This window comes from Centroberyx affinis, unplaced genomic scaffold (genome assembly GCF_046629955.1).
Source record: "Centroberyx affinis isolate AG114_WGS23_722 - 3 ecotype Tasmania unplaced genomic scaffold, CSIRO-AGI_Caff_v1 ptg003164l_1, whole genome shotgun sequence".
Taxonomy (NCBI): Eukaryota; Metazoa; Chordata; class Actinopteri; order Beryciformes; family Berycidae; genus Centroberyx; species Centroberyx affinis.
Genome location: NW_027281217.1, coordinates 52,086 through 77,024, shown reverse-complemented (window position 1 = coordinate 77,024; position 24,939 = coordinate 52,086). Strand labels below are relative to the sequence as shown.

The window sequence follows — 24,939 nt, the reverse complement described above, 5'->3', positions numbered from 1 at the left end:
AGGCTATACAAAACTCTATAAATAAACTGGGAATGATTTGTTTAAGATGTGGTGGAAAGGGATAAGGAAATACTGCATAAGGTGTGTAGGAGATGAGCAAGAGCTTTTAGTACTTCCTTGTACGTCATCAGTGATGTCACGTATATGGTTTTGCCTTTACAGGTATTTAAAGCAACGTGTTTTTTTTTTTTTTTATAGGTTTTTGCCCTGTTGACACGGTATAAAAATGCGTGTTAACAGGTGTTTTGAACACGTGCTTTTTGCTCATCTCAATGTGGGTTTTTTGGTCGTGTCTAGAGGTAAGAAACGACCGTGTCAACAAGTATTTTGTAATGCGGATTCCGCACCATCGGCCTTCCATACTTCCTCGCATCTTCTCCTCGTTTCCTCCGTGACCTTTGACCGAGGAGTCGAGGAAGAGATGCGAGGAAAGGAGACAAGGAGAAATCGTTACCAAATGCAATGCACCCCTAACGTGTCTGCTCCAGTTAAACTAATGACAATGCCAACCAAGACTGAAATAAACTTGATTAAATTACGTAATGTCAGCTAAAATCTTTTCTCATAATTACGAGATTATTCATAATTATGAAAAACCATAACCACAATTCGTTAAAACCGGGCTGATTTTTTAGTGAATGCAATAGGCTACGCTTCCGTAATAATACATATAATAATGTAAATGTACGTATTTGTGCTTGAAACTAGCTTATGTTACCTGGACCCTGTTTGGCTTCAGGTAAGTTTACCTGCTGGCTCAGCCTGGTGCCACATCCACCGCTCGGCGCCATATTAGATGCACAATTGCACATTATCTAACAGCGGACGGCGTAGAGGAGGTAAACAGTAACTCAGTGGCTAACGATAGCAAGGCCATAATAGTCAACACGCAAAAATCATCGACAGAACTGTTATATGTGTCAGGATAACTGATTAAGTCTAAAATCTCGGGCAGAAGAGTCCGAGGCGGTTTGTTTTTTGTCGTTGTTTAGCTAGTTAGCCGGTAGCCATGAATTCCTTGACTAAGCGGAGTTCGGGCCTCGTGCAGAGGCGGACCGAGGCCTCACGTAGCGCCGTCGACAAAGAGCGTCCGTCCGGGCAGGAGGACGATGAGCCTCGGCGGGGAGACGAGCAGGACGACGACGATACCGGAGACTCCAAAGAAACACGACTCACTTTGATGGAAGAAGTCCTCCTATTAGGACTGAAGGACCGAGAGGTTAGCAGACAATTACTGGTCCTTAAAGTAACCTTAAAACGCGAAAACCCGATTAGACGTTTTTAAGTTATCCAGGTTATATGCTAACCTAGATAGCATTGGTGTCCTGCTTGTAGTACCGGTCTGGTTGGATATAGAGCGTTATCCACGTTAGCTAACACTAGCAATGGGCTTCGCGTTCAGTGGTTAACGTCGCTCAATTTTGGTAAAGAACAAGTCGAAAAGGTTTTATTTTTTTCCAGCTAACCCAGTGGTCTGGTTAAACATCATGTTGTCTTTTCACAAGCTGTGTTGTGATGTCTGTGTGTCTACATCGAGCCAGCAAGCTACTTAGCCAGCAAGCAAATTATGACAGCTAAAGCAGGAAGGTTAATCACTCAATGTAGATGTTTGTTTGACAAGTCGCAAGGCAAGCCGAATACAGTTGCACAGTGGAAGCATTGAACTGATGGTAATTCGGTTCTTCCAGCTAACGTTACCTTATAACTGGCCAGACAGTAGTGGAAGGTATGTATGCACCCAAGTGGTAGGCTACTTAACAAAAGTACTAACCTAATGTACTATATGTTTTCTTCTGTGGATTTATGTTCAGAAAGTCAGCACAAGTGTCCCATCAAACTCAATAGATTGTTTAAGTTTCTCAACCATGACTTACGACTTATCTTCAATCTAGCTAGACCTGTTTGAACAGTACAGATGAATGACTTGTTAGTGGTGACAGTATAAATGGCTGAATTTCGTACTTAAGGTAAATTAATTGTGTTTTTCTATATTGCAATGTGAATCTGGTCTAAACCAGTCTAGCTGAGCTGTCTTTTCAATAAATATTAGGCTAGCTCCCTTGAAATTCCCTTGAAAAGTGTCGCGGGCTGGCATAAGCAGGGCTGTGTGCTTATGTTTTTTGTCTGGTAGCACTGGTGCTATTACGGTCAAAAATTCTGTAGCATAAAGAAAAAAATTGTAGCGCAGACTAATAAAAATGCAGTGTTTCCCACAGAATTTTGGCAAACTGTGTGTGTGTGTGTGTGTGTGTCACCAACGGAGGTGGGGGGTATTAGTGCCATTAGTAATTTTGTGCTTTTGTAAGCAATGCAGTCATGACTGCATATTATAAATACAAACAAGCCTATGTTATTGATTAATGCATATATTTATGTTGTGGAGTTATATTTTTCCTAAAAATTCGCTCTTTCTCTACTATTACCATGCTACCTCTGATGTTGGATGTTTCTCATCATCTCTTGTTTAAAGGGTGTAAACATACAGCAAAAAATAGGGTGTAAGCATGCAGCTAAAAATAATGGTTGAGTCGAATGAACGTTGGGATACAGTGATGTTGCATTTTCACTCATAGAGACCCAGAGGAACCCGGCGCTATTTACAAAGACCATCGCCTCTAAAAATGTTGAAAAGAAACGTGACATACCGATCGGAATCGGAAGAGCTCTTGGGATAGCGGTATGGCAGTTTACTGGAAGCTAGTTAACGCGCTAACTTTTGCTAGCTAAACGAAATAGCACCATGTCTTGGCCAACCTGACCGCAAATGCGCTATTATCCTATGTTCTTATAATATGACCGGGAGGTAACATGTGTCCCTCCAGTAGCCTGTTGAATCGCGTTTAGCCACGGTGAAGTTACAGGTGTTTCTCTCAACATGGGCTACAGGGGAGTTTACTCTTTGATCCACAGTAGATGTGGTGTGCAGTCTCCTACTGGTAAAGAAATTAATAGCTTCACTTGGTGGCCATTAGTACAATTAGCTCTCATATAAACAAAGCACAATAATGTAATGAAAGCGCTGTGTAAGAGCATTATTGATTCTGCTGGCTCCTCTCTCTTTTGCGGCAATTCATGAACCAAAATCCATCGGCTCTGTTGTTATTTACTTTAGAGAGTGAGTAAAATAAAAGAACGTTGGTAAAGCTCCCTTGTTTTTTCTGAATATTTGGCGCCAATATCGTTGTAGTGTGACACTTGAGCAACAGCATATCATTATAGTTTATAGTTATCTTTATAGTTGTCATTCTTTGTGTGAGTGGGCCTGCTACAAATGTGTTCCAGGTCGTGGCTTGTGCTTTGTTCCTCAATGAGAGACATCCGCAGTATCACGTAGTGTGTGTGCACGTGTATGTTTACGTCTCATCTCATACATATTGGGATGAGGGTGTGTTTAGCAGCACCTGCCAAAGCAGGGGGGAGGGACAGCCCCTTGAAAGGAGACTGAGTTTTATGAAGGCAAAGACCGCAAAACAATAGTAAGACTACTAATAACAACGGCAACATTTTCTTTCTCAGCGACGTGAAACTGTGGGGGTGCGCCACAGTGTAATACTTTAATGGGAAACCCTGAAAACGTATGCAATAATAAACATTTCTCAGGGACGCACTGATATATCTGCAGACCACAGGTTGACAATGTAGTCTACCTGTGGGGCAGACGGAGGGTGGGTGGGGCGACGACTCATTTTCAATATATATTATATGTATGGGCTAATATGTCCATTTTTCAATACATCATGGAACAGGGGCAATATGCAAGACTTTGCATTAGGGCGGCCCGATATATCGGGCCGATATCTGCCTTTTTTTGAATATCGGATATCGCCGTGTCCATGTCTTTCCTCTCCGATATGAAAGAGATTATTCCCTAGCTCCCTAATATGAAAGAGGTTACTGTATTCGCCTCCTGGCCTGCCCATTTTGTCTGATTTTGCCGTCTAGTGGCTATTCAGAAAACTGTCACCCTCAACCACTGCCTATCGGCTCAGCAGCACCTGCATGGCTGCAGACAAGAGGTAAATTATCTCACTTGTAAGCTATAACAATTGACAAAGTGACCAGAATTGAACTTAAGTTTCACATACAATTATGGGTGGAAATTACGGGGGGGACAGGGGGGTCCGGACCCCCCCCTTCCTGGGAAAAACAGAGAGTTGTCCCCATCAATATGTCATTAACATAACTATATAATTTTAAATAATATAATAATATGCATTGAAAGCACTTGTGCTAATTATAGACGCAAAACAATGCGTTTTTAAGTTTCGAAAGATTGCGTCCCCCCCCTCATATGCCTCACAGTGGTTTGGTCCACTGCCTACCATCCCCGAACCCCAACACACATTAGCCCTCGGTACGAGTGTCTGTGGTGCAATCTCTGGAAGTGTGTCAGTGGTGGCTGACCTCCAGTAAGTAGCTACTTTACAAAGGTTAACTTAAAACAAAGGATGTGTCAGACATTTTTCTTTACTTCTACCACTCAATAGAATAAAACACATTTACAATTGTAACCAGACTACATTTTGTTCGCTCCATTACCTCGCGGTTGAATCTTGTGCGTCAACGTATTGGTACGGGGCAGCCGCGTCTCCTAATGCATGTATGTCTATGGAGGCAGGAGGTCTATCCACAATTAAAATCATAACTCGCTGAATTTTCGACCGATTTTCAAGCGGTTTGGTTTGTTACAAATGCCAGATGTGTATTTATGATACAGGATACTTGGTTAAATTGAAATGCGGGTTTTCATACCAAAATACTTTATCTTTTGTAGATGGTAACAGTAATATTTCTATAATATAATATTTAAGATTAACTTACCCTTCGTAATTAGGTTCTAAGTATATTCTTTTTTTCTTACTGCATGTAAAATGGCTGCCACTATGTGATTTTGTTTATAATTTTGGAAATAAATGAAGACGTAATTCATAAAAAAGACATAATTACAACAAACACTTAACATGTTAAAATGTTAAGTTTCTGGCAAGCTTCATAGCGTTCTGGACTTTTACACATTGACAGCAGAACATTAGAGATCTGCTTCTTCGGGAAAACTTAATCTAATTAGGCATATATTAGCTTTAGTTCAGTTAATGGGTGTTGCTTCTCTCCTACTACTGTAAATAACCTGCATGCTGTGTTGTCAGCCAGCCAGGTCAGTTAAAATGGCAGAGAAAAGAAGAACAGACAATCATTTTTCAGTGCACTGAAACGCCAAGTAAGTAGAAAGACCCCAGTAATATCAAAGGCAATTTGATAAAATCTTCATAAGAAAGGAATGAAGTGCTTATGGAAATGTTTCATAATGGACCTCTATATACATTTAATACAACAGTACTTTTGGCAGCACCTTTGGTGTCCCCTTCAGGAATTGCTCTTGAGAAATTTTTCTGTTTATTGTCCTCCCCAACAGTGGAAATATCCGCCCTTGCATACAATAGAAGTTTAACTCACAAGTCCTTACAATAATCTGTCCAGGTGTTAGGTGTAATTCACTCACTTTGAAAACAGTTAAACGATGGATGGCTAAACTACAGTGAGTTTAGTAGCTCTGCATCCACACCATTAGCTATAAACATTAGCGTGATCCCTAAAACCTCAAGCAAATATTATTTTTCATACTAACGTGTTTATGTGCAAGTGAAGGCTGGTTGCCCTTTCACGGCCATTTGTTCTTCATGAAATGGTAAATGGTACAGCGCTGGCAGTGCCCATATTAGCTTCTGATTAGCCACAATATCAATATGACACCAGTATGGCGGTGCTACACGGTCCCACTCATTATAAAGAGCGTTTCTAAAAACACAGTTTTCAGTCCTGCTAATTATTAGTGTTTTTCAACCAGGAAAAAAACGTATTTGACGGATCATCAGCTACTGCGACCGCGCAGCTCCACGTTATCTGACCAATAAAGTTATTTTGACTCGTCTTGCATTAATTAGAACATGCCGCAATTGCATTGAAGTAAATTGCTGATGTAACTGAAACGCTTGTCACAGCAGCCATAATAACCTAACGGCCGAAATACATGGGACACGGACGCGGCGCGACACGTCTGCCGCAGAATGCCCGCAACAGAGTGCGTCCATTATAATCAACTGAAGCTGCTACACGGACCACGGAAGCCGGTGCGCGCGGGCATCACGCGGCTCATCTCTATTTTTGCGCGTCTGGTCTATTTTTTCCCCTCTACGCGCGGCAACGCGGCCCTCAAACAGGTAAAAACTCCATAGAACTGTGTAAAAAACGAGTACAATCTGTTAAAAAATGATTAAAATAAATACCTCATTGTACCAGAGGCAATGTGACGCAGCAGAGCAACCTTGTGGGTGTTTTTACATTGCACATTAAAATAAATCAATCAAGTCAATGTGTATCCATGATCCTGTAGTTAAAACGATCTAGTTAATTAATTCAGTACCAGTTAATATCGCCTACACTTGCAAACCCTGCATAAGCAACTGCATTATCACTTGGCAAAACTCAAAAAACAGTGAATCCGATCATCTATGTGGCACGCAACCACACGCTACAAAGACGGAGTCTGTGTAGCAGGTAAAAGAACCCACTCCGCCCCGCCTACGTGACGCGTCGCGTCCGTGTCCCATGTATTTCGGCTGTAACCTACACCGATCTGGTCACATCACAAATTGTGCTTTTTTTTTAAAAAAAAAAAAGCTATTTAGGAGGGCTATTTAGCCCTCTACCCTCCTCTGTCTGGCCGGCTACTTTTATAACTGAATGTCACTAAGGCTACGTACACACTGCCAGAATTTGGTAGTGACAACGGAATTGAGTGAATGCGCATATGTATGGTACACACTGGAGCAGACCGGTGTAACATTACTGCGTATGTACTGTGTATGTACGGGAGTCACTCCACTCCTACGATCTCGGATGGCTGTAAATGATGTCTGTAACCATAGTAACGTTTATTTCAGATTAATATGGCGGCTACCATTGCCTGTATTTTCGGTTTACTTGACACCAGTAACCAGAGGCGTCAATTTATCCATAAACCGCCACTGACAGCAGCGTCACATTCTCTTTTTTCACCGCATGGACTTGATAGTTTTAACCGCAACATTTGCGCCAAAGACCGCAGAACTGGTAGGAACCGCAATGTTGAGGAAACAGACTGGATAGAAAATTTGAGAATGTCTCACAACACTTACCTCTGTCTCTTTCAAATTAACGATGGTAACGTTAAGTAACGTAACGAGTGTTTCATCTTACGTCACATAACACAAAGTTTTCCAGTCCGGTTCTGCTACACCCTACTCGGACTAACTGAAACCGCTCTCAAACTGTCAATACCTGTCCTGATTTTTTCAGGCAGTGAGTTCGATTGTAGAATGCGGTTGTCACTCTCCTTAATAACTGAACTGTGTGTGAAGTTAAGCGCTCAAATGAGGAGTGACAACCCTATTTAGTTGCAGTGAGTATGTAGCTATTTCTGGAGTTAAAGAGGCTATTGACTGAACAACGTAATGTTAATCTGCGCGAGCCATTCTGGTCCTTGATTTTGATGTTGCCACCCAAGTTTAACCAATCCTGACAAGTCCCACTTGCACACTGACTCCATTTTGCCAATGTTCAAAATATAAATGGGAGAAGTAAAGGGAGGAACAGGGAAAGATCATAGGGGCTTCTGTTTTAGGAGGGTTTGTTAAAGCCCCGGTATGCAAGTGTTATGACCATGTAAAATTGGGGCATTACCTCATTATTTAAACTGATTTATGTTTCCATAATTATTGGATCTCAGTTCTGTGAGTGCAGTAGTACTCAGGAGAGAGATCCAGTATTGCTCTGAGAAGACTAAAATATGAACTTTGTTCTTATATTTATTACTATTTGTTATAATATTTTTGTTTTAGCCTACTTATTTCCTACAATTTAAAAATTTGCATTTCTGCACTGACACAAGAAAGTACATTAAAGATTCACAATTAATAAAGATTATCCGTTTATTTTTCAATTGAGCATTGAGCCTTTAATAAAAATGTATCTTGCCGCCACAAACATCCCTTAGCCGGTTACTTTTCCTATCTGGCTGGCTACTCAAAAATTTGGGGAAGCCCCTGCTCTCCAGTTCCTGAATTCCCCCCCAATCATTCCCAACAGGGATGTTTATAGATGGCTGGGATCTTTTACTTTGATTCCATAAAAGATGATTGCCATTGCCTTTATAATTTCAAGTATTCCTAATGTTATGACAGAATAAACCCAATTTATTGTTATGATTTTTAGATTGAATCAGATATTATGCTATGACAAATCTATTTTTCCCAAAATGCCCCCCCCCCTTCTCCCCCCTTTTCATTTGACTTATTTGGGAAACAATAAATGCATAATTCTTTTTTTTTTTCCAGATGCCTTATTAGTATGGGGGCCACTGTGTGCCAGGATCTCACATAGAACTAGGACTGCAAGCAGTCATGGATGGGGCTGGCAGATGTACTGGAAGAGGAAAAAGAGAGCTACAGCAAAGAAAACTCATTTACTCAGTATTAAATAGGAATTAGGAATGGCTGGTAACTATCATCAGGTGGCATCGGTTAGAATGCCAGTATGAATGAGGAGGCTCAATGAAGTCCAATGAATGGTGATTTATTTAACACACAATACGGAAAACAAAAGACACACATGGGCTGATGAAGTAGATGATTTCAAGTGGTAGTTATCTGGAAAGAAGACAAAGAAAAGAGGTCAAAACATTTAACAAACAATGTACATGAACAATAAATCAAATCAATTCACTCTTGAAATGAAATGTCCATAATTAAGAATAAGATAATATTTTGGATAACTTGAAAACTAAGGAAGATATGGACATAACAAACAGAACTGAACAATCAAGAGCAAATTAAATTGACTTAGCAGTACTCATGCACAGAGGTGAACTGACTGCCACCCCATGACAAAGAGAATGAGAGGGAGAGAGCAGTGCTGCAGCAGCTTAAAGAGTAATGGTACATTTTCACAGGGGCGTCATTTCACGCGAGGGATCGTGCTGCTTCACAGTATTGGACGCTTGATAGGCGTGCTTCGATATTGGTTCCTTGTTGCACCTGACTGGGCGAATGCTTTCACTCGCTGGGCCGTCTGCCCCCGGATTTCAAACTGGAAAAACATGGCGGCTCGTTTGCAAACTTTCTCTTATATTCCGAAAATAGTTCCCCGAAATGTGTTTCTGAAAACATTTGAGGCGAGAAATAAGCCATGCAGTTGCTGAATCTGTCTTTTCTTTTTTTTGTCATTTTAGATCGACAACGGTTAGTTTAAAAGTTTGTACGCGAGTTTCGGGAGTTTCCAGATGATGTCACCACCTGTTGTACCTGTTGTGACATCACCTGGCTCAAAGACCAGCCAATAGCAGAAGACCAGTTCAGTACCCTACTTTTCACCATTAGGTGTCAGGCTTCACCACAGATTTGGGTGGGGTTTAGTCACTTTAAGTAGTGTAGTAGTTTAAATAGTGCTGAACAGGTGAGCACAATCAGGCTGATGCTAGAAAGGGGTGCTGAGGAAATAGTAAGGGCACTAAATAGGATGTAAAGGAGAGTGAGGAGGGCATAAGGGCAGAACTCAAATCATTTTTAAAAATTCAGTTTTTCTGATAGAAGTCTGAAATTGTGTACGTCTAATTTACCAACATAGGAAAATGTTTTCTTACATGAAGATTGGACATCGAGTAAGCAGCAATTGACCTTGGCTATGTACAGTACCATTTACAGTCAGATATTTTGATGAGCTGTGGGCTCAATTTTTGATTAAATGGAAAAGCTCACAATAGTTTTATTTGGGCAGGTCTTATGATGCTCTGTAGTGATTTTCATGTAATTTGTGCAAAGTATGTGGGACTAATTAGATTTAATTCGTTTTACAGTTTTTAATAAAAACAGAGTGGTGGACTTCATAATTTAGTATAGGTACCAGTGGATGAAAGTTTTGTCTTGTTTGGGCCGATAACATCAGAATATTACAGAGCTGTAGCATGTATTGTTGATTTTTTTTATGATTTTTTTAAGTTTTAAAGTTTAGACTGCTGCTGTAGCGCCACCATCTGGACTAATCGCCCCAGACTTAAGTGAGTGTCGTTTGGCATGGGACTGGAGCTATATGCCAAGTTTGGTGAGTTTTCATGCATGGGAAGGCAGTTTTAGTAAGATAGAATTATAATACATACAAATACAACAGGGACCGGCAGCGGAGCTGCTGCCGGCCCCTAATAATCCAGTATCAAATATAGATTTTTCAAGCCCCTATGTGTAGGATTTGAAAATTGTTGATTTTGGCGACTCCTAGTGGTAGTGCCAAAAAACAACATAGTCAGCACTGTCTTAGCTCAAACATTAGTTCCCATATTATTCCTAATCACAGCATTGTACTATAAAGTAGCCTAGTTTGCAATTGTGAGAATTCGAGTTAACAGATGTTTGGTGGCAGGTTCCAAAATTAACTTTTTGGCCCATCTGCCAATGGCTGGTAAACGGAGAAAATTTACTGGCCAAAAATATTTTTTACCGGCCATAAAACTGCATCATGCAATATTTCATTTAAAATTATTACTTTAAGTTCTTAGTATGCAAATTGATGTTAAGCCTCACAACTTTTATTCAAATGTTTTTCAGTGAAAAATCAACACTAAATAAACAGGAATTACAACTTACCTTTAACTCACACACATGTATCGTTCTGACGCCACCTCTTGCTGAAACGCAGATCCCCTCTGTGACTTTTTCGTTGTCTACATCTTTTTTTTTTTCATTTTTTCTTTTGGTGATTTAACACTGGCTATGTGTTGCCACATCTGTAAGGTAACAAAGTGTAACTAACGCTCTGTTTTTTTTCATGACTAAAAGGATAGATGGATGTTGAAGTCAGGTAGAAGTCCAGTGCTTCCCCTGTATATATTCTACTGTGGCGGGCTTCCACGGTAGGATCATGACATGCCATGCTAAAAATATTTTCAAAATAATTACTTTTTTTGCTTAAAACACTTGGTAGGCTAAACTGCTGTTAGAACCAGTGTTTCTAGGCGCTGCTGCTGAAAGAATCAGATAGATAAGAAGAATCAAAAAGCCGTTGTTCCCCCCCCCTCTGCAGACTACAGAGAGAAGACATGTAGACAGTGACGGTCCTGGCTTAATTCAGGTCAGGGAGGCAGTCAGTCACCTGATGCTTTGTGGGATGATGCGCTTTGCCAGATGGCCTCTAGAGGGCGTCTTTGACTGTGAAATTCAGTGTTTCCCATAGAGGCACAAAATCAAAAGTTGGTGAGTGTCTACAAATTGATCTAAATCCATCTCTAATGCACCGTAATGCACCTGATGTACACATCACGTCATGTTTGTCATTTGGAGATGCACAGACCAGCAGCACTGTACTCAGGGGTATAACCATTCAGATAATTCTTGGTTCGGTTCATATCACAGTTTTGGGGTCACGGTTTTGGTTTGGTTTGGTATATATATCTAGTTCGCTGGGGAGGGGAAATACAATTGCAAAGTCAAATTTACACAATGTATTTATTTAAAAAATCTTAAATTTGCCTGAATTAAAGTCTAGTATAACAAAATCAACAGACTCATTTGAAAATATATACTCTGCTTTGATATTGTAACATAAAATATCCCTGCATTGTAGGTTATGTAGGCCGACATCAATAAAGTGCAACATAAAATGCAACCTTCAGTGGCTTTACTCCAGGATATCAGCATAAAATGCAACTAAAATCATATACTGAAATCTTCCACGACTAAATAGGGCTACAAATCTTTCGCTATAACTACCCCCAAGTAACCCGCGGGTCCCGCAAGTTTATCCGTGAGTGGGGTGGGTTAGGGTCGATTGAAGATAATATTGAGGTCGAACAGGCGGATTTGGATAGGCTATGTTGATGTGTTGGGCGGTGGCGGGTTGAAAAAAAACCTACCCCCAAGGTTTTGGTTATTGCTCCATGCCTGTCTGAACTAGCACTGAGAGATTGCTTAAAAGTAGAGCTGCAACGATTAATCGATTAATCGATTAGTTGTCAACTATTAAATTAATCGCCAACTATTTTGATAATCGATTAATCGGTTTGAGTAATTTTTTAAGAAAAATATGTCAAAATTCTTTGATTCCAGCTTCTTAAATGTGAATATTTTCTGGTTTCTTTCCTCCTCTATGACAGTAAACTGAATATCTTTGGGTTGTGGACAAAACAAGACATTTGAGGACGTCATCTTGGGCTTTGGGAAACACTGATCCACATTTTTCACCATTTTGTGACATTTCATAGACCAAACAATTAATCGATTAATCGAGAAAATAATCGACAGATTAATCGGCAATGAAAATAATCGTTAGTTGCAGCCCTACTTAAAAGCTGCAGGAAGAGCAAGTTGTTTTGGTCCTACCGGCTTTCCTCCTCTCCTGGTGCTGCCAGTGTGACTACAGAGTGACGTCGGGCTCCTCTGCGACGCACTGCCACAATATCGGCACGGAAGCCAAAAATCAGTCTGTTATTTGGCAATTCACAGAGCAGTAGCATTGTAGTCAATCTGACAAGAGCCTGAAAATTAAACTTAAAATTCCACAATTTGCTCCATACTCGTTCCAGCTGTGATGTCATTGTAGATTGACATATAATTCTGACAACTGATTGGACAGATAGGCTACTCTCCATGGAGATCGGACCCACGTGGGGAATGGGGGACACAGAACCGAATGAACTGCATCACACATGGGCGACCCAAACCGTGGGTGGCGAACTGAACGGTTTGGATTAGGGATGTCAGATTCGGTTAATTTTGCTTTCGATAGGCCGACACCCATTAACCGGTAACTAACCGGTAAATTGTTAAGAAAAAACGCTCAATGACGTGAAATACAAGAAAGTGGCGCTTTCCTTTTAGTCCGGCGCTCCATTGACTCAATCAAAGCAACCCTGTATAATGTTAACCATAAATGTAAAATTATGTTATATTACAAGATTTCAGCATTGAGGTACTTACATTCATGATTTTGCGTAGGCATACTAACCTAAAAACCTATTATTGGGAACCGCAAGAAAGTTTCAGAGCGACAGAGACACACAGCGCCCCCGTAACCATAGCAACTCACTCTCACTCCTGCCTGCGTGCGCACGGCACGAGAGGAGAGAGAAGAGACGTTGACGTCCAGATTACTCTGAGCAGCATGCATGGGAATAAATTACAATATAATAGATTGGTGTATATTTCTCGCTTTCCCCCGATGGTCTGAATAACTTGCTGCTGCACGGTGCTGCTGTTGCGCTGTGCTGCTCTGTCTTGTCTGTCCATGCTCTGTCAGTGTCTCTTTTCGCGGCGCGACATTATCAGTTATGAATTTGTTTTTCACTGCATGAGAAAATAGACTTGTGGCGTGAGAGCGTGTGAGAAGTGGCAATTGCTTGAGTCTCTCGGTCAATGCGTGAGAGTTGGCAGCCCTGCTCAGACTGCTAGTTGAGCGGAGTGTGTATGCAAATTAACCTATTGACCAACATGCGTAACCGGTCAAAAATATTCTCAGTGGTTAACCGATTAACGGTTAACCATTGACATCCCTAGTTTGGATATTTTTTCGGTAATCGTTTCCTAGTCTGTACAGGATCTGTGCTTGTTGACTTGTCACCCAGAAGGCGGTGGGAGGAGGAGGGCGGCAGTACAACACAGCTGATAGGGTGTGTAGTAGAAAATCATGCTTATAGCTTATATATACATATAGTAAACATATATCCTAATACGCACAAGCGCAGGAAGGAACTTTGAAATTAATATTTTAATAATCACTCTGCCGCTCCTAGTACAGCGTACGTCATGAGTACACAGGAAGGGAACTACTTTGAATATAATAAAACCACGTTCTGCGTTGCCCCTAGCCAGCTGGCTAATCTATGTCACAAAAAATATTTTTGCTGGCGAACGTTTTATAGTGGAAATGAAGCATTTGATAATATGACTCTGGTTCATTCGCAATTTACCTCAGACAAGACATGACACTGCATTTAAGTCTGAAATTCACCTAGATTTGCTAGAAAAATCAACAACAGTTAACTTTTTCGCCACTAGGGCGCAGCCATCTTCCATCAAGCTAGCTGGTGAAGTCACGGGGATGGTTCGTCTCATCTGCTCAACCTACGTTTAACATTACTTTAAATAGAATAAGCACGGGAAATGTGTGTGCTGGGCTACTGCCAAAACTGTGCTCCTAAATATTTCATTAATATTTCATTTAACACAAAAAATTATACATCATATGATCAGGATTATCACAAAGTATATGAGACAGTACTGTATAATCCAGTGTTTCCCCTACATGTACCTAGCAGCGGTGTTACGCCGCTGCTGAAATATGACCGCCGCTGCTCAGGAGAGGAGAGGAGAGGAGGAGAGGAGAGGAGAGGAGAGGAGGGAGAGAGGAGGAGAAGAAGAGAGGAGGAGAAGAAGAGAGGAGAGGAGAGGAAACTAACGTTAAGCTATATTATTTTGCGCTACGGACGCTTCATATCCAGGTCAATTTACACACCTGTGAGTGAAGCATATAAACGAGAAACTTCGCGCTTACCTGATAATAGCTGCGGTTACATGAGACTTTTTTTTTTCATTCTGAATGAAATCATTCTGAAGGAAGATTGCCACGCAAGTGTTTACATGAGCGATACATATAACGATCGCATTAAATGTGCGTTTACATGCTCCACAGTATGTAATCAGAATAAAAGTTTCTGACATGCGCAAAACACAGAATCAGCACTCTAACATGGGCTTACGTTTTTAAGAGATGGATGTCGGTTATTTCTTTACTGCTGTTGTTTCTGATGAAGTGACAGTTTTATCACAACATACGACTCTGTGTCACAAAAAGACGTTTTGTTTTGCCCCCGCAATGATTGGGTCCATTTGTAATTTTCACCGCTGTAAACCGAAACCGGCCCGAGAGGCGGAGTCAGACTTGATATAAAAACGGGCTGCACCGCCTATATCAAACCCGAGCGCCCCGGGGTTAATAACAAGCACATCCATTCGAATCCTCCCGGAAAAAAGGGTAACGTAATTGACGTTACTTACGTTAAATGCGCGAGCTTGTGCAGAAAGAGGCGAGATAAAGAAAGTGATCGGAATGAGTGTTTACATGACGAAATTGTATCCATCGACCGGATTATGAAAGAGTTAAACAGCCCTCTCAAACGGAATGAAATTTCATTCGGATCGGCCAGTTTATTCTGATTGAAGCGTTTATATGAGGCATTTTTATTCTGATTGGGCTGCTGTTCTGATTAAAAGGCTGCATGTAAACGCATCTAATTGAAGCAAGCAATGCTGATCATGGATTCAGGATTACCATTCGCCAAAGGGAAAACAGTCCTGCAACTTCACGTATCGCACAGTAACGTTACAGCAAACGCAATCATTTGATAGGAATACTCAAGGAAACACATATCGGTGAAATAAACATTTGGAAGATCCATCTTGATACAAAGATTGTATTCCACATGCACCGATTGTTTTCTTCTTCCTGGAGGCGGGCCTTACTATGCGCGAGGGCCACCTTGACGCGCGAAAGCTGTCAATCTCAAAGACAGCTGACAGATTCCCTCACAGAGATATTAACGTTACATATTATTTGGATAGGATTCCCTTAAAGAAACGTCATAAATCTAAGTTATTTTATCATTGAAAATGTCATTACATTTAAGTAAATTAACACTGATAATACAACAGTGTGGTGATGCAAGTTAATTCTGGAAAAAAGGACAGTTAAGAATGAATAATTGGAAGAATGAATGACAGCTAGCTAGCCCCTAGCTAACACCCAATGGATGTAAACGGTCACCCAGTGAGTGATATGGGTCACATAAACTAATAGCTTAGATATCAAATCACGTTTGAATTTTCAGATGAGTTTAAAAGACTGGCTGATCAAAAGAAGAAAGAATTAATAATTGACAATAAATGTCAATTGTTTTAAAGATTATACTTTTATTATGTTCATTAAAAGTGTATTTTCCTAAATCTTGAGACACCTCATATGTAAGCTAGACATACATTTCCCATGCTCATTACTGTGCACAAATGTACTGTATGTACTTAGGCCTCAAGAGCCCTTCTGGTGCCGGTAGATAGAAACCTCCTGGCAGGGCACGCTTTGCAAGCACACAAAAAAGATTTTGTGCAAAAAAAATTTTTTAGTGCAGAAAACAAAATTTTTCTTTGTGCGCGTGCTTCACCTCTGCTGCTACAACTCCATCCTAGGGGAAACACTGTAATCATACAGTTAAGTCAGTTAAGTCTACATCGTAACAGTAATTATATGCTAATCATAATATATTGAAATAAAAAGTAAACAAAAATAGAATATTTTCACAACTAACATGACAGGGTAGGGTCAATCAAGTTGGAGCTGTGTGAAGGGGCGGAACGCCGTTTACTGTGCATGGTGTTTGTAAACACGGGACACATGCTGCACCGTGCAGGTGGTGCAGGCTGATCTAGTTCTTATTTGCCGTTTTCACAGAAGATTTGGACTTTGGGATGAATTATATGGATATGCAGAAGCAGTGGCTGAAGCGGGAGAGGACAACAAGACGCGGCTGAAGAGTGAGCTGATCTCGGTTTACGGTTTCAGCATGGCGAACATGCATAGCCGATAAGACAGTTGAGGAGGGAGCTGGATCGTGGCCAAACCTTAACCGGAGTGCCAGCATGATTCAGTATTTGTTGTCTCCACATCAAGGATCAAAAATTAATTATCCACACGGAGAGGAGGATAGGTGCACGAACACAAACCCGGTTTTCAGCTGGGAGCAGATATCTATTATCTAACCCGAATCGCAACATTCCTGCCAGGAGAAATGTTGCAATCAACCCTGACAAGTCTTCTGATGGTGAGTCATACTGTTTATTTATTTTGCCTAGTCTGCCTGCTTTGTAATGCAGAAAGTGCTTCGATTTGACTTGACTTGGTCTATTGGTATATTGATCATTATATTGTGGCGTGTGGCCATGACCGCTGGATTAGGCTGCTAAAGTTTGGTAAGCAGAGACGTGATGCGTTTGTGGTGCGGCAAGTTGATGGAGACAGTAGTAGAGCACAGACTTTGTGTGGAGAGTTGTGTGTGGGGTTTGGTTTCTTGGTATGCTCTAAGCACCTTCCCGTGGCGGCTGAATGTAGGTACTGTTATAAGCTCACCTGTTGTTTATTGAGCATCAGTGTCTCAGCAGGACGTCCCCCAATCAAAAATGGATTTCCTCAACAATGCCTTACTTTTATAATGTTATTTTTTATTGTAGTACATCTTAGTAATACACAAAGTTGGGTCTATACAGGTGTCTATTCGTTGTTTCATCTCCATTTTAAATGGCATTAAAAAGTCTGAAATTAGATTCCCAGAGGTCTTAAATATTTTCTTAATCATTTTAGCAATACTCAGTGTTGGCTTGTTGCACAAAATAACCATAATATATTAGCGGGGCAGTTTGAAAGTGTTGTTGATCAATGCCACTGTTACTTCAATGTTACCTAAACAAGCAGTCTGACCCATACTCTCTGTTTTGGTGGAGATGATCCACGCCCCTCTTGAGTTCGGGACTTCTTTCAGTTTCATTTGTGCAACCACGGCAGAACGAACTGCAGTAAGCTTAAAAAGCCTGACAAAGACCGCAGTAAGAAAGCTGCTCCTAAACCAGAGTGAATATTGCTGGAAAGGTTGAGGAGCTTAGGACTCTGAAAACAAGAGCGATGTGGAGTTGGCCTTGTGTTTATTGGACAGATAAACAATTTATTATGTAGCTAAAGTTAGCGACACACGTCACATGGCAAACGTTCGCTCCAGTGTTTCCCCTGTATTTTCTTCTGACAGCGCGGGGGGGTTGACGCCTCTTTCACAACCACATGTCGCTAATAGTCATTTCGACCATAAAGATGCATCTCGGCAGAAATACATTTGATGAAAAAAAAAATCTAGCAGATTTTCAGCAGCGGCGGCGCTACTGAATGACTTCACTGCGCATAAATATCTGTCAACAAACAACCTGTTGCTGGTAAGCGGCGAAAGGATATAGTTGGTTAGCGTTAGCTAGCTTGAGCTGCTAGACCTCTGGGTTAGCTGATAACAGAGCATCACTAGCTATTAATTCTATCTGTTAACTTGACTTCATTATAGTTCTGTAACTGTGGGATGTTTTAAACATTTATAGCAGAGTGCAATGGGATATGTTTCCTCTTCACTTGACATGCTGAACTGTAACACTACTTGCTAGGGGTGTAACGGTTCACAAAATTCACGGTGTGGTTCGATACAACACAGTGGTGTCACAGTTCGGTATGTTTTCGATACAGCAAAAGACATGCATGATTTAAAAAAATTTTATTTATTAAAACTAACATCATAAAGTATGATCTTTTTTTACTTGGAACACAATGATTGAGTTATACCTGACCTGATCTTCTGGGGTGTCTTCTTAGCAGCAAATAAAACAAAAACAGCTCCTTACAAAAAATACAATGTAGTATTGTAGTAGTTATAAACAAATACAAACAAAAGAAACAATTCTGTTTTTATATGTAACTCAGTATGTTTTTACTCAATTACATTTTTTTTTTCATAAAGATGAGAATATCCACATTTTCTGTAGAGAGAACAGATCTGCTTGATGTCACCTGCAGTGGAAAATACCCTGGCATTGTCAGTAGTCACAGGAATAGTTACATTAGCTCGCTCCAACTTCTACTGCTTCTGTCATCCCTTTGGATGACTGTTCTCGCTGGTGTGACTCTCAAGGGAACGTGTCTGAAGAACGGGGCTTTTCATCTCCCGCTCAGCGGTAAGGTAATGTGCCGTTACAGTCAGATAACTTTGTGTAGCCCTTGACGTCCAGCCGTCTGTGGTCAGAGCAACAGCGGGTGCTTTGTGGTTCTCTATTTGGGCTTTTGTTTTTTTTTGTACAAAGCAGGAATTATGGTCTGGCTGAAATGGGCTCGTAAAGGAATCGTGTAACAGGGCTCAATTACCTCAAGCATGTTCGTAAAGCCTACGTTTTCCATTACAGAGTAGGGTCTCATATCCGTGGCTCTAAACGTACCAATCGCTGCAGTGATTTCTTTTGCCATTTGAATCAGCTGGGAATGGCTGCCTAAATGTGTGTTGCTCCTTGTTTTTCGTCTAGTTCCGCCTATTGACACACTGGGGTGATGTCGGCGTAAATGAGTTGACATGTTCGAAGTATTCCCACTGCAGCTAGTAGCTTAAGATACTATCTTAGCGTAACGTGCCGGCTGGTGTGCCTCACTGGAGTAGGGAATGTTTTTGTTTGGGAAGGGAGGGGCAGACAGCACATAACAGGCCTTGTTGAGGGCAGTGGCACTGAAACATTATATTTCACACAATTTAAGCTATATTTTATTTTCCAAATGTAATAGGATTAATCCAACGAATCGTTCGGTTTGTAATGCGTACTGAACCAGAAGCCTCTTACCGAACGGTTCAATACGAATACGTGTCTTGTTATACCCCTACTACTTGCCTAGATGGTGTCTGTTGTGAAAACACCAGTTCATACTTTGTCAGTTTCAGACCACCGTAGCTCAGTGGGACAGGAGGGATGAGAGAGGTTGGGTGGAGCTGGGGCTGTGTGACTTGTGGAGGAGGATCTCCTTGGGACACACGTTTGCTGATGTTGTTGTAGTCCCTGTGGCTGCTGTTAGATATTACTAAAGGGCCCATGTTACTAATCCCTTAACCTAATTACTTGTCTGAATTTCAAATTTTAATCGTGAATTTTAATATTAATTGTGATTTATTATAGCCAGTAATTTGCGTATGTCTGTTGGCATACCGTAGGAACCGCTGAACTTTATAATTCTGACAGACTGATTCAGGCCGGAATAAAATTGATGCATCGTTACTGGATGCTTGGGAACTTTAGACTGAAATGAGTGTGATAAATAATTGGGAAAGTCTGTGGAGACATACAGATGCACAGGAGATGGCTAGCTAATCCAGAGATGGAAAAATGGAAATTTTCACAACAATAGCTGGAAGAGAAAGATTTCCAGGCATGGTTGCGTGCCGTTAACATAAATGACCGGGAAGCCTACTGTGCAGTCTGTAAGAAATCATTTAAGTTATACACTATGGGCATCAATGCTAGTAATTTGTTCCCACTCCATTCTTTGTCATCGCTACAGTGGCCCTCCCATTGGTAAAACAAAGTGATGGACTTCTTCTCACCCATCAAGACTGTGCGTGGTTTTGCTTTCACATACTACTTTTGTGTAACCTTAATGGTGTGACCAGTTACGGCTTGGAGTGGCATTAAAATGTCTTTGTGCTATTAAAAAGGTCTTAAAAAACATTCAATTCAATTTGCTGATACCTGCAGATACCTTGTGTACGCTGGCATCTAGGGCTGCAACTAACTATTATTTTCATTGTCGATTATTTTCTTGATTAATCGATTAGTTGTTTGGTCTATAAAATGTCAGAAAATGGTGAAAAATGTCGATCAGTGTTTCCCAAAGCCCAAGATGACGTCCTCAAATGTCTCGTTTTGTCCACAACCCAAAGATATTCAGTTTACTGTCATAGAGGAGTAAAGAAACCAGAAAATATTCACATTTCAGAAGCTGGAATCAGAGAATTTTTGTACTTATTTTTCTTAAAAAATTACTCAAACCGATTAATCGATTATCAAAATAGTTGGCGATTAATTTAATAGTTGACAACTAATCGATTAATCGTTGCAGCTCTACTGGCGTCCACAGAAAGCAAGCGTTTCCGCTTGTCTGCCAAATATGCAAACACAGTACTTCTTTATGTAACATAACAACATTACAATAGGGTTCTACTGTGTGAGCAAAATGCTTGCATTTGCATTTTTTTTTTAAATGCCAGGATGAATTAGGGCTGGGCGATAATTCAATATTATCATTTATCGTCTTTCAGTGGAATCATATCGTGATGATATGAAGATATTTTAATATCGTGACACACATTTCTGCTGTCTGAATTGATGATGACAAGTACATTTTAATTAAAAACTGATAAAATGAGGTATGGTAGAAATATTATTTGAAAATTTCAGTTTTGTTTGACACCACACCTAACATTACCATTCGGTTCAATGAGATGAACATTAATTTGATCATTTAACGTGATTTTGCATACATGAACCATATCGTGATATATATTGATATCGAGAAAAATCCTTATGATTATCATGATATTGATTTCAACCATATCGCCCAGCCCTAGGATGAATTTAGGGGCACCGGTGTGAGAGTAGGGATGCAGCGATTAAGCGATGTCACTTGAAACAGGTTTAACTTGTACGTAAACCAAATGGAAGTATTGTAGCGCCCATCATTACTTTACATGCATTACATTTTATAAAAGCTCAAAGTGGCATGACGTAATCTAGTCCAAAGGTATTCCAGCGTTAATTCTCAGCAGTGTGTCTTCCATTCACAGGGCTGAATCAGCTCGTTTGGTGCAATTATTGACTTCCTGTTTGCATCTGTATCAGGCTAGGTGGAAAAAACGAACCTATTGCACACAAGTCTAATAATTTTTTTTTGTTTATCTCCAAAGGCAGTTACTGTATTATTATTTCACTTTCAAATGGCAACTATTGTGAATTCTAAAAGGCAACTAGGCTACATACGTTTTTCCACTGTATTTAAATTTTAATATAGAGTACGTTATTTTTTTGCAGAACCAGAAATGTTGTGAAAAATACAATAAAATCTGTAATTATAAAATGCTCATTTGATTTTCCTTGTCATTAGCGCATAACAACTGTGAATTTGTGATTTTTTTTTTCTTCACTATTATTACCATCAAATGCTCAAACCGTTGCCACAGGTTTGCCGCTCTGTGCAATTATTGGGCAGATGGCAGACAGATGGGTTCACAGACATTCATAACTAGTTTGTGCTCCTAGACTTTGCTGTGTGCGCCTATGTATGTTTTTTCAACTTAGGAGCACCAGTGCTCCCTGGCAAAAAGCTTACCTTAGTATTCAGTATTCAGGTTAAACAGTAAACATCCCCATATTAGCTCTGCTAATGCTAACTAGCTACTGTTAGAAGCTATGCTAGTCACTTTCAGCAATCATAACCACAGCAAACAATGTATTACATTGCTGGCCACAACAAAGCATTAGGTTACTACTGAGCAAGTATTTGCCCAGTAGTCAGCTGCTCTCTTGTTCCTATTGGCTTTTGGTTTATCTTTGGGATCCTGGAGAAAGTTTCAAGCACCCCCTTGTTACTAGGGTTGGGTACCGATACCCGGCACCACTATGGCACCGGTTCCTATACAACCGGTACCTACTGGACCGAAATGCAATGCAGATTTCGGTGCCTCATTTCGGTGTCATGCCTGAGCTACCAGTTGAAATATCCACCCTCCGGTGCTCCGAAACCTCCACACGCACCTTCACTAATGAGCGCACTGCTTGAAATCCACTGTATTTCTCTGGTATGACGCGCCTGCCGCTTTCCTCTCCTGTGCGACTTGCCTTCCAATTTTTGTTCGAAAGCCAAACAGCACTGCTCGTCAATGTCACATTTTGGTTGCTTAGCCAATCAGATAAAAGAAGAGGTGGGTCGTTTTCATTACCAATAACGTATGGAGTAGATATATAGGCCTAGCTATTAGGAATTCTTCTCGCAAGCAGTCACATTCGCTTATATCTTGCGCCAAATCTACAGTGGGTGTGTCACGTCAGCAGCACGTAAGCAGCACGCATGAGTCCTGCATTGTGTCTACACTGGTTCAGTTTTAGTTGCGTTTTAGCCGCGCATTCAAAAGCGTGAAAACAAGAACAAAGCTTCAAAATACACTAGCCGAAATTGAAATACATCATTGATATGGGCAAATAAGCCTATACGTATGTAGGCTATATCAACACAAAAGTCATTGAATATGTAATTAAAATTTCTCCAGAATGCAGCATCAGTGCATCAGTCCATGATTAGTACTTATAATTGAAACCGAAAGGAATAAGGAGACCATCATTCTCAGCTATTGTCTAGATTATAGGCTTCGCCACCCAAGCAAAGACACCAACAGACCGCATCAGCATTACAACCTGTCCGCATCTAATAACCTAATGTAGAAAACAACACCATACTTCAAAACCTCATCTTTGTAATAAAAGCAACACAACCAAATAAGTGTCTGTGTATACAATATATACAGGGGGAAACTGAGGCGTAGCCATTACTTTATTATATAAAATATTATAGGCACGTCGCCAAATGCACTTGAGTACGCAAACGGCAAAAAGAACTGTCCAATTAAATGATAAACAGTAACGAAATATAAGGTATTTAAAAAACATGACAGGCTTCTTCAATCATCGTGAATTTACTTCATGGAATTCCTGGAATGCGCTATTACGTACTAATCTCACATTTCCTATAGTCTACCTTAGTGTTATAGGCCTATAAAATAACCAGTGTGGATAACATTCGTTAAATGTCAAATATTTATACATTTATAATGAGCTCTGTCTAGAGATGCACCGATCGATCGGCCGGTGACCGGAATCGGCTGGTTTTCAGCTGATCGGCCATGACCGGTGACCGGCAGATCAGTCTCATATATCCGATTCTGCGCCGGTCAAATTTAAGACAACGGTAAAAACTCTGCTGTAATAGTCCATACAGCCATACTGATCTCCGTTCCAGCGCGTCCCATCTCCCGCCGCTGTCCCTTCCACCGCGCACACGGGTCGCATCGATCCTCCCGATCCTGTCGAAAAACCCGTTCGCCGGGCACCCGGTGACGCATTAGCGTCGGGACCCCCGCCGAAATATCGGACCGGCACCGTGCACCCGAGAAAACTCCGGAAGCGTCGGCCGATGCGCCGAAACCACCATACTCTGTGTGTCTCTCTCTCCGCCGACAGAAGCTCGCGCATATGCATGGAAATAAACGGTGATATGATGTAATTGTATAGATTTTACTTTTCAAGCTTATGTTTATCACATGCATGATATTGGTCAGCTTGCTTACTGTGTGGGAGAAACGAGCTATCTCCCGATCTCAGCGGAGTCAAAACAAAAAGTCATTTTTTTTCACCACAAGATGGCACTATGACTCTTTAAATCTCCATTACATTGGGCTGGGCTCCATGGATAACCTTTTGATGTGTGTTGTTATATAGATCTGTTGCACCTGTTTTCTTTTGGGAAAGTAAAACATGTTAGATAAAGCAGGATATACTGCAATTCATTTTCAGTTGGATTTTATTTGTGCACAAAAGCTCTGTCCAGTAACTTGGAGCACAATTTTGAGATTTGTTTGAGTGAGAGTGAGAGAAGGTCCTGTAACCTGGTGCAGTTTTGGAGAAAATGTAAGTTATTAATAGTCAATGTTTTATTATGAACATACAATTGAATTTAAATTTTCCATTAAAGAAAAGTAAAAAAAATGTGTGTGTATGCTGTTAATTATAGTTCTTAGAAAGAATCAGAATCGGCCAAAATCGGAATCGGCAGGTCAGACTTTTAAAAAATCGGAAATCGGAATCGGCTAAGAAAATTGCAATCGGTGCATCTCTAGCTCTGTCCATTAAATCCATTTGGGAACGTTTTACGCACACACTTTCTCTCCTCGCCTCTATTCCTCCGACCCAGACAACACACACTCACTGGATTTCTCTGAAGCGGCTCCTTGGCATGGTTTTTCTGAAAAAAGTGTTTCTGACGACTAGCTGTTGATATTCATGTTTGGATATTCCATGGAAATACAGGAGCGCAATATTGCGCAATGAATGCTTTCAGTTTATCCACAGACAGGCTGTCCCATGTAGACATAGACTGTGCAGGAGCTCTGTTCACCTCATCATACTGTTGATCTATGTGAGTAATCGTATATATGTGAAATTATTTTATGTGGAGTTTTGATGGTGCTGACTTGAT

At 40.7% G+C, this 24,939-nt stretch overlaps 1 protein-coding gene across 1 annotated transcript in view; it reads left to right on the top strand.

Moving 5' to 3' along the window:
- Window positions 1–816: 816 nt before the first annotated feature.
- LOC139659935 (Golgi phosphoprotein 3-like) overlaps window positions 817–24,939 on the top strand; it is a 72,819-nt gene continuing 48,696 nt past the window's right edge. The window contains exon 1 of the mRNA XM_071537957.1: window positions 817–1,219. Coding sequence (XP_071394058.1) covers window positions 1,010–1,219 — 210 coding nt within the window. The 5' untranslated portion in view covers window positions 817–1,009. The remainder of the gene's footprint in view (window positions 1,220–24,939) is intronic.